Genomic DNA, 16,299 nt, shown 5'->3' with positions numbered 1-16,299 from the left:
AGAAGTTTACCCAAATACATTTTCCTTTTAAGGTAGTAACCACTATTGTGGTTAAGAGCTCAACTTAAAGGGAGAGATTCTATTAACAACATGAAGCACTATAACTTATAACTGAACATTGCAATAGGTATGTTTCCAACACAGTTTTGTACTTAATATTCCATAATAATTAAATAGTGCACCTTAGCAATATGCCCAGCCAAGCAAAATTCTTCAACAATTAAATTTTTTAAAAAATCAAAATATGCCATTATGAAAAAATCTACACACAAGAAATACACGTACCTTGAATATCCATCATGCCTGGTGAGGAGCTATTTTCTGGAGTTGTCACTTCAGAGCCACACTTGTCATCCTTCCCCTTTTTTTTATTTTTGTTCTTCTAGACCAAACAAAAACAAATTGTGAACATTGCTGGCTAAGCCAGCAATTTTATTGCCCATCCCTAATTGCCCTCAAGCAGGTAGCGAGCCACCTTCATGAACCACTGCAGTCCAAGTGGTGTAGATACACCCGAAGTGTTGTTACGGAGATAATTCCAGGATTTTGACCCAGCAATAGTGAAGGTACAATGATGTAGTTCCAGGTCACGATGGTATGTGGCTTGGAGGGGAATTTACAGGAGGTAGTGTTCCCTTGTTTTGCTGTCTTTATCCTCCCAGGTGATAGAGGTTATGGGTTTGGAAGGTACTATTGAAGAAGCATTGGAGAGCTGTTCCCATGCATCTTGTAGATGCATAGATCTAAAATTAAGTCTTGTTTATGGTGTACACTTCATGAACTTTCCACTATCAAGATTTTTAAGCAAATTTTTTTACACTTATGATGGAGATGCTTTCCATGAATATTGTGAAAAGGCCAAGATAATTAACTTGCAAAAACTTTGTTTGTATGCAGTAATTGAAGACCTCACACTATAGTGCACACTGCCCAGAAAATGCCCAATTGTGTTCTTTCAAAAATAGACCCCTCACTTGAGGTCTCCCCACCTAGCTGCAGCAACCTAGCCGACCTCTAAAAGAATATGAAAACTAGGAGCAGCAGTGGGTGATTCAGCCCTTGAACCTGCTCTACCATTCAATGCAATCATGGCTGATCTCACCTCAGCCTCAACTCCACTTTCCTGACCGCTCTCCATAACCCTTCAAACCATCTCCTCAAATTTAACTCAACATCCCAGCAAATTCAACAGATGCTCCTTAGCCATTTCGTTTGTTACGTCTTCAAAGAGCTCACAAATTACTGAAACACCATTTACCCTTCATAAAACTGTGCCAACTGATGGATTGTGTTTTGACTTTCCAAGTATCCGAAAAGGATTCTAACAATTTCCCAAAGACAGATGTTAAACTAACTGGTCTATAGTTTCCTACTTTCTGCATTCCTTCCTTTTTGAATAAGGGCATGACGTTAACATTTTTCCAATTTACTGGAACTTTTTCCCACAACTAGGGAATTTTGTTTATAACCACTGGATCCACGATCTGCAGATCCTAGGATGTAAGCCATCAGGCCTTGGGGACTTGTCTGCCTTCAATCCCAATAGTTTGCTCAGTCCTTTTTCTCCACTGATAATGATTGTTCTAAGTTCCTTTCTTTAAACTCTGCATTACCAGTTACTATTGCAATGGTACTAGTACCCTCCACCAGGAGAACTGAGGTAATGTAGTGATTTAGTGTCACTGCCATTTGTATTCACCACTATTTGCTCCCCAGTGTCATCCTCCTAGGGGTCAACATTCACTTTTGCTACTCTTCTTACTTATAAAAACTTTTGCTATCCTTTCATATTTTGTGCTAGCTTTCTTTCATAATTTATCTTGGTTCTTTTTTAGTAACTGTCGATCATTAAGTTTCCCAATTTTCCAGCCTGCCACTTGCCCCATGGTGCCTAAACAGACATCCTCTGGAAAAAAATATTTACTTATTCTTCCTACTTCTATAGCTTTTCTTCCATGACCTTTGTCATGGAAATTGGCCATGGCAATCTGATTGTTGTATTCCCGCAAATTGCTCAAAATTTGTTCTGAATTTTTTTCACCACACTTAGAATTTCTCCCCTCAACAACTGAAATTCTAGTGCCCAAAATAAAGATTTAAAATTAAAAATATATTTCACAGAAACATAACATTTACCTCCTGGATTATCCTTCATTGCCTTTATTAGAAATGCAGACAAGAAAGCTTCAGGCTGTTCCAAATGAGTGAATGTGTTGGCGTGCGAGATCAGTCTCAAGTACGTTTGACTTTGACATCCATGTTTTCCCCAAATTGAAATGACCAACTTCCCATTTACAGTATTTTCCAAATCAGGCTTTCATTATTTATCTATAACATTTTCTTACACTTAACTCTTTTAGAAATGTTTGTTCTACTGTTGGATCCACAAACACCACATTTGAGAATGAAAATACAGTACTTCCTTAGTACTGTATTTTCACTTAGTACTCACTTCAATAAGTGTCAAATGCCTAATTTTCATTTGATGCTCCACTATACCCCATGGGCGGCACAGTGGCTAGCACTGCTGCCTCACAGCACCAGGGACTTGGGTTTGATTCCCAGCTTGGGTCACTGTCTGTGTGGAATCTGCACATTCTCCTTGACTGTGTGGGTTTTCTCCGGATGCTTCGGTTTCCTCCCACACTCCGAAAGACGTGCTGGTTAGGTGCATTTGCAATGCTAAATTCTCCCTCAGTGTAACCGAATAGACGCCAGAGTGTGGCGACTGGGGGATTTTCACAGTAACTACACTGTAGTGTTAATGTGAGCCTACTTGCGACACCAATAAATAAATTTCAAACACAACTGTCAAACAACTTACTTCATCAACTTTAGGTTCCGTTACAGGTACCCATTTGTAGATCCTGAGAGATGTGTCACCAACTGTTACCCATTTCTTCTCCCTGTGTTTCAGGAAATGAACAGATTTAAGTGGAGCACCACTTTCGTTGTTCTTTATATTTTAAAAGTTTGGTGTAAAATCAATTTTAACTCAGGTTTTATTTCCAGAAAAGATCTAAACTCTTGCATACAATGGTCAATAAAAGCAGACATCTTAAATAAAGTTTGAGATTCAGAAGAATACAAAGTCTTTTGCATAAGACATTCGACAGTGGCCCCATTTTCTTGTCAGTAGATGTAAATGATCACATAATCCTACCAACGAAGGACGGGGAAGTTCTCCCAATGTTCAGTTCAACAATTCTCAACCAGATAAACCTGTTTTTAATAATGTTGGTTATTGCCGTGCTGTTTATGGAACTCTGTCTTCAATTGACTTTCACATTTCTCTAAATTACAACAATGACTGTACTGTGCTTCATTAGCTCTAAGCACTCAAATGAGCAAAGTATTTTATAAATGCAAATTATTTACTATCAAATTGTTCCTACTAAGGATATACATAAAATAATTGCTATTGATTCCATAATTGATTTCCCATCACTCACTTAACTGCAATTGGGAATTTAATCCTAGCTCAGTGTGGGGCATACAGGGAACCACATTACTAGACCTCTACACCACACACTGATGAAACAAGTAATTAATGCTCAACTATATTTTTGAGGGCATCTAAAGAGACAAGTAAATTTGATCCATTAATGCAAACAAAAATCATGCTTCAAAAATTAGAACCTTTATCAAGTCATCAGAGTTGAGCAATTTATGTACAGTAGTATGAGATACGAAGCTTAAAAGGATGCTAACTCTTTAGTACATATCCCATGATCTCTCTCATGTGGTCAGCTTCTGCACCTATTCTAACACCAGCTAGTTCTAATTTTCTATCCAATTCACTTATCTGCCAGACTGGCTGCTATCCAGTATTGATTAAAGCACATCTGTCTCCAACATCTATCACAAATTCCATACTCTTGCCACCATCCCTGTACCCTTCAGCTTGAATGTTTGCAATCTTCAAACCAGGCCTGAGCATCTGACCTGACTCAGTCTACACATCATACATTAGCATTGTTCCTCTTCCACTAAAAATGTATCACACCAATTATATCGCTCTGATACTCTCTTGATGACTTATCCTTTAACCTGCATAAATTTCTAAATCAATCTTTGCACCTATTCCATAGTCATACTTACTGATTACTTCTAGAACACAAGAACTTAAGAAATAGCAGGAGTAGGCCATCTAGCCCTTCGAGCCTGTCCCACCATTCAATAAGATCATGGCTGATCCAATAGTCATTCAGTTCCATTTACCCGCCTGCTCCCCATAACCCTTAATTCCCTTGTCTATCAGAAATCTATCTACCCATGACTTAAACATATTCAACGACGCAGCCTCCACCACCAATGGGCAGAGAATTCCAGAGATTCACCACCCTCTGAGAGAAGAAGTTCCTCCTCAACTCTGTTCTAAACTGCACCCTCCCCCCCCCCCTTATTTTGAGGCTGTGCCCTCTAGTTCTGGTTTCCTAAGTGAAAAGAATCTCTCTACCTCTACCCTATCTAGCCCCTTTATTATCTTGTAAGTGCCTATAAGATCCCCCCTCAGCCTTCTAAACTCCAACGAATACAGGCCTAATCTACTCAATCTCTCCTCATAAGCTAACCCCCTCATCTCCAGTATCACCCTGGTGAACCTTCTCTATACTCCCTCCAAGGCCAATATATCCTTTCGCAAATAACTTAGCTTTGCTAATCTATATTAGTCCCGTTCCCAAAAATATCAAGATTTTAAATATTATTTTTGATCAAATGCCTCAACCTCAATTTCCCATCTTTGCATTCTTCACACTATAACACTCCTGTTTTTGACCCCTACCTGTGGTAAATCTCCTTGCCTCAACTCATTTTTTTATGATTATGCCTTCAGCCACCTAATTCACTTCTTAAACTTCCCCTGCCTCTAATTCCTTTCCCTATCCTCTGCCCCAAGTGTTTACTACTCTTTCAATCCTCCTTTGGTTCAGCTTCTATGAAGCACATGGGATGTCTTCTATGATAAAATTGCAAATCAACTTATTTATAAAAGTGTTATAATTTGGCACTACCAATTATTTGCATAAGTCAAGTCTGTTTCTCCACTTGCTCAGCGTTGTGGCATTAGGCACTGATATTACTTCATTGCAGTCCATCCTTGTACTCATTACGAGAATAGCTTGTAACCTCAAAGCTCAGCAGATCTTTCACTGTAAAATCAATGAGTGTAGAAGAGCATGCCAGGAGTGTCAGACACACCTAAACATGAGGTACTAAACCTAGTGAAGCAATACACAATCACATGCATGCTCCAGCAGAAGCCACATGCAATTCCAGCATGTATCCCACTCTTAATGCTTAGTTAATATTTATAACCTTTTCATAAAACCTGCTCTACCAATCTTCCAGTTCCTGGTGATAGTAATCTTTAGATGCCTCTTGCCCAACTAAGTCTTAAACTCCATTTCCTACATCCAACAGAGCTGTACATTCCTTCTGCTTCTGCTAGAAAATGTCCTAATGCTGAGATTGGAAGTGCAACCCCAGATTAACTTTAACTTCTTTAAAATGCTCATTGTACTTTTGCTAAAACAAAATAAGGGATGTGTTTAGATTAGTTAACACCACTTCTTAGACCTTTACCTACTCAGTGCATGGCAATAGTGTCTTTCCTAGGGCAGAACCATGTTCACAGACACCACCACTGAATCAGAAGCACATTTCACTAGTTTGAAGTACATTCTACATTTATACTGCATGTGCCAACATACACACCAAGTGCTTTAAATAACAAGGCTGTGAAACTGGTTTTCAACTGATCTAAAAATTTCAAGACATGGCAAGATTGGATCAAACATTGCACCTCTGTTCTCCTGCAACAACGCCTTCAAAATAGTTTCAGACAGCAGTATGAAAAAAGTCAAAATACATTTTGAGAATTCTTTTTGCCACTACCTTGTTTTCTACATTATTGAAGGTTTACAAGAAAATTGCAACATTTGACAGTATTTTGTGTTGGATGATTTGCTCAGATTTAATACATACAAACAAGCTTTTGTCATCTATGAATCCATATATCATTATAGAACAACTTTTCATTTATGTAAAACGTTTAACAGTGAAATGTTCCAAGGTGCTTCATAAAAACAAACCTGACATCAAAGCAGAAAGATTAAGTATAAGTGTGGCCAAACAGCCACGTTTTCAAGAATGCAGGAGTGTCTTAGTGGAGTGGTTGACACATAAGAAATTTCAGGGCTTAGGGTCTGGATAGCTGAGGCAGAAGCTATCAACGGAGGTACAAAACCAAAAAAGAGAATTGGGGTTGTGCAAGAGGCCAGAATAGGAGCAGGAAGTTTAAGGTTTTGGGAAGTCAGAGATAGGGAGGGGCAAGGCCAGCATATATTTGATAATTTCAGGCATTCAACAGAAATCTGTTACTGAACGTGGTTTCTAGAATGGGTCACAAGTTCTTGGGAAACACCAAGACAGGAAATGGGAAAAGACCATCGGCATAAACTTTGATTATGAATTACAAAACAGAAATGTAGTCACCTACACCATTCTATGGAACTTACAAATTATTTTGCCTACTGATTAAACAACATATACATCACTTTGTATTTATTGATACAAAACACATCAAAACCTCTACATGGGGTTTGTTAGACCAACCCCATAATTGCAAATATCTTCAACTGTAAGTTCAACCTCTCCAAACATCCTACTCTGCTGATTTTTATAGTCCTGTACCCAATAATTAGTGGTGGCACCTTCAATCCTCCTTTCAGTAATTCATTGCCTTCAGTGCCTTTATCTCATGTTCTTCAAAGCAAATGCCTTCAACAAAGCCTTAGGTTGTATCCCTTAATCTCACCTTTTCCAGCTGGTGACTGATTTTCCATACATCCAAATAGTACCATGAAACATTAAGGCATAATATAAATGGAAGCTCTCGCTATTGGATCCAGGCTCCAGCATCTGTCTTAATGCAGATAACTGGTCAGCTCTGTGCAAGCTCCCAGTCAAGGACTCCTGGCAGGCTTCGAATAAAAAATGCATCAGAATTAAAATAAGACTGCCCAACATATTTGAAGATGATGTATGTAGACTATGTCCAATTAGTTGTAAACTACTTTAGTCGTAACAGACAAATACTTCAACAAATAGTCACTGATTAAAGATTTACCTACTCTAACAAACTAGAAGGTAGTCATTTAAATAACAGATCATCTCTGGGATCTGCATTTAAATTCAGCCCAATCTGAACAGAAGCGATGCTCATCCTAACTACAAATATTCAATGCAAATTTAATTTAAGCAGGTTGAATCCAATACCAGTAAGCATGGCACTATAAACACCAAGTGTGCCTAAACGTCAATTTCAAATTGGAGAGCTGCAGTGTGGATTATTTCAGAAAATACCTCAGTCCAGAAGGAGAAATGCTTAAGGCTGAGGGATGGAGACTGAGACAAGTTGCTGGAGCAACCAAGAGACCTTTGGTCTGCATATGGCTGCATTATACCTGACTTGGGAGTGGCTTGGTACTAAGGACAAAGAGTTCCAACTGTCGGTATTAATATCCCTCGCTCGGAAGTACAAAATTTAGTTAGAAGTGCAAACATGGAAATCTCAACAGATCTCACAAATTAAATGTAATTGCTGAGGAAGAGTGCTGTGCTTATGCAACACAAAAGCCATGTTGTTAATTCCAGTAGCTTGTGCATCTCAAGCTGAATATGGAATGTGGCAGTACCTAAAATTAATACCCAGTTTCTTACACATGGCAGAAAAGCAACAATCCATTTATGATTACATCAAAATTCCTTATTAATCATATTGTTCTCTGCATAACACATTGCATGCAGAAATATAAATTTCCATGCCCTATCTTATATATCAACTGATTTAGCAGCATGTTTATGAAACTGAGTGACAGAAAAGACTAATGATTGGTTGTTTTAGGGTAGAGCTCCTGCTTTTCTTGTTATTTATTGATGACATAAACTTGGGTATGCAGGACACAATTGCAAAACATGCAAATGACAAAACATAGGTGTATTCTGAACAATGAGAAGGACAATGTTAAACTTCAGAGAGAGAGAGAATGGTGAAACAAGCAGATAAATTGCAGATGAATCTGAACACAAGAGCAGTGTGATTTGTGTTCATAGGTACAACACAAGAAACACTAAAACAAATGAATTCTAAAAATGAGGCACAGAGGGATTCTGGGGTATATGGCACAAATCACAAAGACATGCAGGTTGAGAAAGCAGTGAATAACACATGGGGGATCTGTGTTTTATAGATGATAACTATGTCCTTAACAGATGAATGCAATGCACCTAGTGCGTTGGTGGAATTAACATGCTTTCCACTTGTGTCCTGCTCATTAGAAGTGGAGAGGAGATGGTGGTGTAGTGTAATGTAGTTAGACTAGAAAGCCAGAGGCCCAAGGTAATGTGCTGAGGGCACAAGTGAAATCCCATCATAGCAGCTAGTGGAACTCAAACTCAATTCACAAATCTGGAATTAAAAACTAATCTCAGTGATAGCACTGTTATAGTTAATTGTGGTGTTAATTTAAATAGCAGTAACATCTCCACTCACCACCAGTCCTTAAACAGAAAGGTGTTCTGGTTTGTTTTCTTCTTTATAAGGACAGCACAGTGGTTAGCCATGCTGCCTCGTAACGCCAAGGACTGGGGTTCAATTCCAACCTTGAGTGACTGTTGAGTTTGCACATTCTCTGTGCATTTACTCTGGGTGCTCCTGTTTCCTTCCAGAGTCCAAAGATATGCAAAGGTGGATTGACCATGCTAAATTGCCCCCTAGTGTCCAAAGATGTGTAGGTTGGGTCGATTAGCAGTGGTAAGTGCACAGCGTTAGGGGATAGGGCAGAAGAGAGGACCTGGATAAGATACTCTGAGTACCAGTCTGGATTCAATGAGTTAAGTTGCCTCCTTCTGCATTATAGAGATTTTAAGTATTTCCCAACCCCTCAGTTTTGATGCACTCCAATTTTCTATTAATAACCCCATAGCAAACTCAAGATCACGTCAGCGCTAAGGGTTTGCTTATTTGCATACAATCCTCCCTCCCATTCAGTTTGCACAGAGGGGGATTGAGGAAAGGAAAGATTTACAATAGAAGCCACAGAGAAAACAAGTATCAATTCATGTGCATTCCAAACTCCAGATTCAAAGTTCAATGAAGTTTGCCTACCTGCTTCATAGAGATAGGTAGGCAAAAAAAGGATGCTGGATAAATCATTTTTCCAATGGTATTAACTTCACAATGTAAAGGTGAATTACTTGTCAGTAATGGTACAATATTTTCAGCAGAAGCAGTGCAGAAGGTTTTCCAATGGTCAGAGCTCATCATCAATAAACTAGCAGTCTTATAGACAAACAGAAGATTGTGTTGAACTGCATGACTCAGCCATACTACTTATTCCACAAGCCCCATGTCACAAGTCCCACCACACCATCAGACATTTGAGAAAATAATGTGTAGTCATCATCTGGATTCCAATACGATCACATTTCACAAGTACTTATGCTCCTAGCTTTGGAACTGTTGCTCTTCTACATTTGGGAATCTACTGTCATCTGTGACAATAAAAGGTGTCTATCAACGACAAATCTAGGAAATCAACACTAACCTGCAGATAGCTCAGAGAAAAGATCAAAGATTTGACATTATGGTTGTAAAACATGGCTAAGACTGATTGTGCTTTTACGGCATACTTTTTCCCAACCTAAAGGTTGTTTGGTTTTGACAATTCTCTGCTGATAGTGCTATATGTACAGAAGATTTCCTCAGTGATTTTAAAATGACTAATAAAGTTGCTGCTCAACACAAGGTCAGTTTTGGGGAGGCAGTCACATCATGGTATTGTCATTGAACTAGTAATCCAGAACTCAGGATAATCCTTTGGGGACTCAGGTTAGAATCCCACCAAGGCAGATGGCAAAATTGGAATTCAATGTAAAATCTGGAATTAAAAATCTAATGTTGACGGTGAAAGCATTGTTGATTGTTGTAAAACCCTATCTGGTTCACTGATGTTCATTAGGGAAGTAAACATTTGGAGATTGGAGTCACATGGAGGCCAGTATTTTCTGCACTACTTGTTAAAAATATTGTACCATTACCGACAAGCGATTCATCTTTACACTGTGAAGTTAACAGCAATGTCGTGGACTATTAAATAGTCTGGCAAGCTACTCAACTGATGAGCAATTAGGAATGGGCAATAAATGTTGGCTCAGCCAGTGATGCCCAAGCTCCATGCATGAAAAAAATGCAGTTGTAATAAGCTCATTTTGAACATTGTGCAAGCTAATAGTGCACGAGTGTTTTAGTTTCTAGACATTCTCTTGATCACATCTTTCCAGATTTTAGAGCCCAAAGCTGTCATACACTGTTGCAATACTTCATCCTGTTCAGTTGCAATTTCGATGTCATTTTGTTTCAACAACTTTGGCATCGCAATTAGGTTTATAGAATTTAGCAACCTTTTCTTCACAAATAGCAAGACAGGTGTTAACTGATGCTATGAAAGTCTGCTGGGTTAGCCTGCCTGATATCCAACGCAAACTCTTGCAGTTTGTGTATCCAATTGGGTAGTTTGCCATATGGATTGCTGAACAAGCTTACTAGTGATCTATGATCAGTTATTACATCAAATTTGCTTCTATACAAGATGGAAGTTATGATACCCCATGTGATCGATTATTTCCTGATTTTGGTAAAAACACTGCTCTTTGGGCATTAGGGATCTGCTTGCCATCGCAATGATTGATGGGTGTTCCCATGGTTAAAACAGGCATTTGAGCAACTCGTTCACAATCTTTGTTTGATCTGGCATGCAGCCCATTTGTATGTTTTAATCCACTCCCACTTACGGTGTCTTTTATCAGATCGCATGGGGGTGTAGATTGGTTGTTGTGTAGGGACTGTTAAGTGTCACATTCTCCAGGTATCACAGAATACGGCATTTGTTCCAATAGCTTTTAATAAGACTGGTGTTTCAAAAATCCCAAGAACTTTCAGTGGCTTTTCACTATTAAGGGATTTTCTTTTGTATTCCTGATTTGTAGAATGGGCCAACCCTCAAATTTGCTGAATATTTTGTCTCCTATAGAATTGACAGACGTCCCTGTTTCTATGACAGCATCTATATGCAAGCAGCCAATGGTCACTGTCACATGTGACTGGTTCTGGTGGCATTGCTCTTAGCTGATTTTGCTGATGAGTGACAAACAAATGAAGTGGTTGAGTTTTTAAACAAGTTTTACATTGTCCTGCTACTGATGAACATTCTGTCCAGTATGGATAAGCACTGCCACAGTGGAAATATCATTTACATAAGGCCCAATTGTTTGAAAGATTGTTGTTGTTGCTTTGCAGGCAGTTCCCTGGCATCTGAACAGCAGTGTTCAATGGAGTTGAATTTGGACTGCAATGGTTAGTGTTGGCAGCCTCAACTTCAGCAGCTCCAGACTCAAGCTGGCTCCAACAGCTTTGTATTTCTCAAGTGATTTTTGGCATAGTTGATTTGAGATGAGCTTCGATTGTGTTTTGATTTCCTATTCCACATTTTCAACATCATCATAGTCACATTTGCTAGCTACCTCAATTGTGTTCAAAAGTGGTCAATTGCCTTGTTAGCTTCTTAGTGCTTGATCAAGGATCCAGATAATTAAAGAAAAACTTCTCTGATGATCAGGAGTTTCTTTTGATTGAATGGTTATTTTTGTGATATCAGTGTGGGTGTACATTGTGCAGGCGTCCTTATTGTTAACCCCAACCAAAGTTGGAGTGCCTTATGTTGAACAACTGGCTACAGTGTCAATGTGTTTCCTTCCAAATGGCCATCTTAAAATGCTGTACCATCTGCAGAAAGTAGACAAAATCTTCCAAAAGTTTCATAACTGAAAGCAGTGCTTCATAATTTCATCTTTTGTCATCATTGTGAAGTTCTTGGGAAGATTTAGTAACAGGCATTCAGAATCAGAACTGCACATGCTATTAGAAATGGATTCCTCTAGTCTCCTTCTAGACTCCCTCTGCTGATATACAGGCAAGGTAATGACCACTACCAATTTGAAGGGAAAGGACATTAAATACATGAGAATAGCATCACCTGGAAGTTCCCCTCCAAGCCAGCTCATCATCCTGAACTGGAAACCTTACCATTCCTTCATTGAAGCTGGTTCAAAATTTCTCCCTAACAACACTGTTAGGGAATGCAGTTGTTCCAGAAGGCAGCTCACAACCACCTTCTTACCGCTAACTAGGGATGGGCAATAAATGCTTGCCCAGGCAGCTAGTCCACCCCTTCATAAATCATACCATCATTACAGTGCATAAAGGCAATTTGGCCCATCGAGTCTGCACTCTCAGCATCATTACTCTGGCCCTATCCCTGTCATCCCATGTATTTACCCCCACTAATCCCCCACATCTTGGGGCACTTAGGGGCAATTTAGCATGGCCAATCCACCTAGCCTGCACATCTATGGAATGCGGTAGGAAACTGAAGCATTCGGAGGAAACCTACACTTTCACAGAGAGAACGTACAAACTCCACGCAGTTACTCAAGGCAGGAATGGATTCCAGGTCCCTCGCACTGAGGCACCAGTGCTAAGCACTGTGGCTCCATGCTGCCCCCCAAAAAATGTAACTTTCAATACATTACACCACCCACTACTTTACAAGGCTTTGTCGATTCTCCCTTACCAGACTTGTGTTAACTAGAGTAATATTTTCCAAAGAAAACCCCATCACAATGCCACTCCAACAACATGGATAATGCTAACCACCCTACTTTCTGACCAATTGTTTCCTCCCCATTTCTCCATCTTATATGCATTTTCTCTGATGGCCCCAGATTCCACATCATAACTGTTGAAATGTCATGTGCCTCATCCAGTGAGAAAGATGATTTTTAAATCGCCTTTATTTTACGTTCAATTATTTTGCACTCACTCTCATTTCCAACACCCCCACCCCCCCCAACAACTAGGCCCCTTTATCCTCATCAGTGTCCACATTTGGCAGACCATCTTTCTATTTCCACCAGCCAAGATGATTTTATCATTGCAAAATATTTTTTCTTTTCCATTCTGCTCTCAAAATGGATCCCATACCAGCTTCCATTTTATGACACTTTCCTGTTAACTTTAACAAGATATGCCACACATTAAAATTAATACTAAATTTATGCTAATGATATTTAAAATCACATTTGTAAACTTAAATGACCACATAGCAAACTCCTCATACGTAAGCCTACTGCCAGTGTATAGTGACCAACTAGTGGGACTGCATTAGATCTGAGCTATAAACAGCTTGAATAGTGTATACAGACATGATTCAGAAAAGCTAGAGGAACATCTGGGAGTATGCTCATAATTTTCAATTTGATACAATCCATCAAAAGTAATGAGAAAGTAATTTAAAAATGTGAACGTTTGCTAGTGTGGAAATGAGGATGAGGAAGAGTTATGATGTTACACCACTCCTCAAAATTAAAGACATAGACTTGCATGTAGGGATACACTTGCTTCAGTGTGCAACAAACATCCCTACTTTTGCTAATATGCTGGAGGGAACATCATTGATGAAGCAGCTGAGGACAGTTGGGCCCAGGACACTACCCTGAAGGACTCCTGCAGTGATGTCCTAGGGTTGAGATGTTGCCCACTAACAACCACAAACATCTTTCTTTTGCTAGGTTCCCAATTCCCACTGCAAATGTTGGTAGTGTTATGATTCCGATAGAGACCAGTAGCCTTGAGAGAGAAATTCAACCCCCACCCCCGATGCGTTACTACAGAATTGTGCCAAAAGATTTCACTTTTTGAACAAAAGCTTTTATTTTAAAGCAACAGTTAAAAAGTATTAACTTCCATAGAGGAGACGTTGACATAACATGACTAGTAATCCAGAGGATGAGGCTACTGTTCTGGGAAAACTAGTTTAAGTTCAAACCCCCCAACGACAACTGGTGGTACTTAACTTAATAAAATCTGGTATTGAAACCTGATGACCATGAAACCCATCTGACTCACTAATGATCTTTAGGGGAGGAAGTCTGCCATCCTTACCGGGTCTAGTCTACATATGACTAGATTAACAACAATGTGGATGATTCTTAATTGCCCTCTGAAATAGCCTAACAAACCATTTAGTTCAAGGGCAATTATGGGTAGGCAACAAATGATCTTGCCAGCAATGCCCACATCCCAAGGAAAATAAATACACTTTGTACTCTAAACAGACTACTTCCTGTTCCACTTTTGCTTCTATCCAAGAGTTCTCCTAACAAAGGTGTGCTGCAATTTTCAGAAATTAACTTGAATCTTCTCCGTGTTCATACTGTTCCCAGGGTATACAATTTCTCAGGCATCCTTGAAACTAGAATCCATCTAGGCGAACCCTTCAACTCAAACACCACCTCACAATCGTGGATGCCCCAGCCCAAAGCCACTGCTGCAATGCATTATTTTTACTAGCTTCAAAATCAGAAACACCCCAAGTTTTTGTTAACCTTCTGTGCCTGTCCTGGCAGATTCCCTGTCTCACAACTGCACCCAAACTGACTGCATGTTTCTGCAAGAAATCATGCAGATAGAGTTAAAACCAAAAAAAATTCCCTGCAATCTATCCCCACAGCAACGTGGCATAACAAGGATACCCCAGACAGGAATTTAAATTTTATCTTCTAAACATCCCTTTGATTCTGATTATATCACAAACGGGGATACCTGCAATTTTACCAGACTCAGTGGCTCCATTATGAAGCGGCAAGGGGGCAACTTGTTTATTGTTTTCATGCCTCACAACCCCTTTAAGTAAACATGGATCATTCTATGAATTCTAATTACCAACTTCTTAAATCCAGTGATTTTCTAGTTTACCTTGTACTTAAAATTTTAATTTTCAGTTATATAATACACTAGGGCTGCTGATGTCGTGAGCAAAAACGCACCAAGTTCAGCTCTTTCGCATTCTACCCCGGCCCCTGCCCAAATGTTTAGACCAAGGTTGTATTGAGGTCTGGAGTTGAGTTTTTCTGGCAAAACATAAATGGAGCATGATGGGCATGTTGTAAAATATCCCTGCTCAGCACTGTCACTTCCATCACATTGCTGATAATCATAAAGTCCCTATAGTGTACATGTTGGCCTTTTTAAGGATGCTTGGTCCTCCGCCTGGCATGGTCTCTTACGCTTCATTAAAACTAGGGTTGGTCAGCTGGCTTGAAGGTAATGGTACACTGAGGGTTATGACAGGCCATGTTCAAAACTGTAATTAAAAACAATTGTGGTTGACAGCCCACAGTTCTTAATAGATGCCCAATTTTGACCTGACATCTACTGAATCTATCCCATTTAGCATGGTAGCAGAGCTACACATGGGAAGTGTCCTCAAGGACAGACTTTGTCTCCACAAGGACTGTGAGATGGTCACTTCTACCAATATTGACAAGAATCACATACATTTGCAACAAACAGATTGGTAAGGACAAGGTCATTTTTGTTCTGTCATCACCTGATGCAGCTACAATCTGCCAGACACGTCCTTCAGGATTTGGCTAATTCTGCTGCTACTGAGCCACTATTGATGTGGAACACAGAAGCCCCCCACTGAATACATTCTGTGCCCTTGCTATCCTCCACTACTTCTATTTGGTATACAAAATGGAGTAGGGATTCATAAATTGAGAGAGGATAGTCAGTGGCAAGCAGCAGATTTCCTTGCCCTTGTTTACTTGATGCCATGAGATTACATCAGGCCCTGTATTACCACCTCTTGGAAGTCCATCCTGTAAGTGGGACAGGCAAAATCCAGGAATGGTGATGACATTGCAAGATACGATTCAGTGAATATGACGTGTCAGAACGTTGCTTGACTAGTCTGTGGGAAAGCTCTCCCAACTTTGGCATGACCTGAATGGTAGTGATAAATAAGGACTTAAGCAGAGTCGATTGGACATGTGCCTTTGTCGTAACCACTGCTTAGGACAATGTCAGGTGGTCAATATGGTTATACATTTATTTGACTTTTCTATAGTAGTTTAATGCAACTGAATTGGTTGCAAGGTCATTTCAGAGGGCAGTTAAGAATTAGCTACATTTACTGAGAGTCTGGTGTCACATGGTCAGACAAGGTAACAACAGCAGTTTTTCCTCCCTCAAAGAGGATTATTGTCTGAGCCCACCTAGTTCACTAGTCATTTCATGATCATTAACGAGACTAGCATTTTGATTCCAAACTTTATTTAAATTCCCTCAGTTGCCAAGGTGGAAGTTGAACAATTGTCTCCACAGCATTAGTC

At 39.6% G+C, this 16,299-nt stretch overlaps 1 protein-coding gene across 5 annotated transcripts in view; it reads right to left on the bottom strand.

The window, feature by feature from the left end:
- Nucleotides 1-16,299, bottom strand: part of bcl7a (BAF chromatin remodeling complex subunit BCL7A) — a 42,267-nt gene that overhangs the window by 17,054 nt on the left and 8,914 nt on the right. For 4 of the 5 annotated variants that reach the window (XR_013889053.1, XM_080208315.1, XM_080208318.1 and 1 more), the window contains exons 2-3: nt 2,825-2,906; nt 286-382 (exon numbers count right to left, since the gene is read on the bottom strand). Coding sequence is in view for 4 of the 5 variants with exons in the window: in XM_080208315.1 (XP_080064441.1) it covers nt 286-382; nt 2,825-2,906 (179 nt within the window). In the remaining variant the exon portion in view is untranslated. The remainder of the gene's footprint in view (nt 1-285; nt 383-2,824; nt 2,907-16,299) is intronic. The other variant, XM_080208316.1, reaches the window with a different exon arrangement.

This window comes from Carcharhinus amblyrhynchos, chromosome 20 (assembly GCF_965287045.1).
Source record: "Carcharhinus amblyrhynchos chromosome 20, sCarAmb.v2.hapA, whole genome shotgun sequence".
Taxonomy (NCBI): domain Eukaryota; kingdom Metazoa; phylum Chordata; class Chondrichthyes; order Carcharhiniformes; family Carcharhinidae; genus Carcharhinus; species Carcharhinus amblyrhynchos.
The sequence above is the reverse complement of the archived record's forward strand: the minus strand, read 5'-3'. Positions and strand labels throughout refer to the sequence as shown.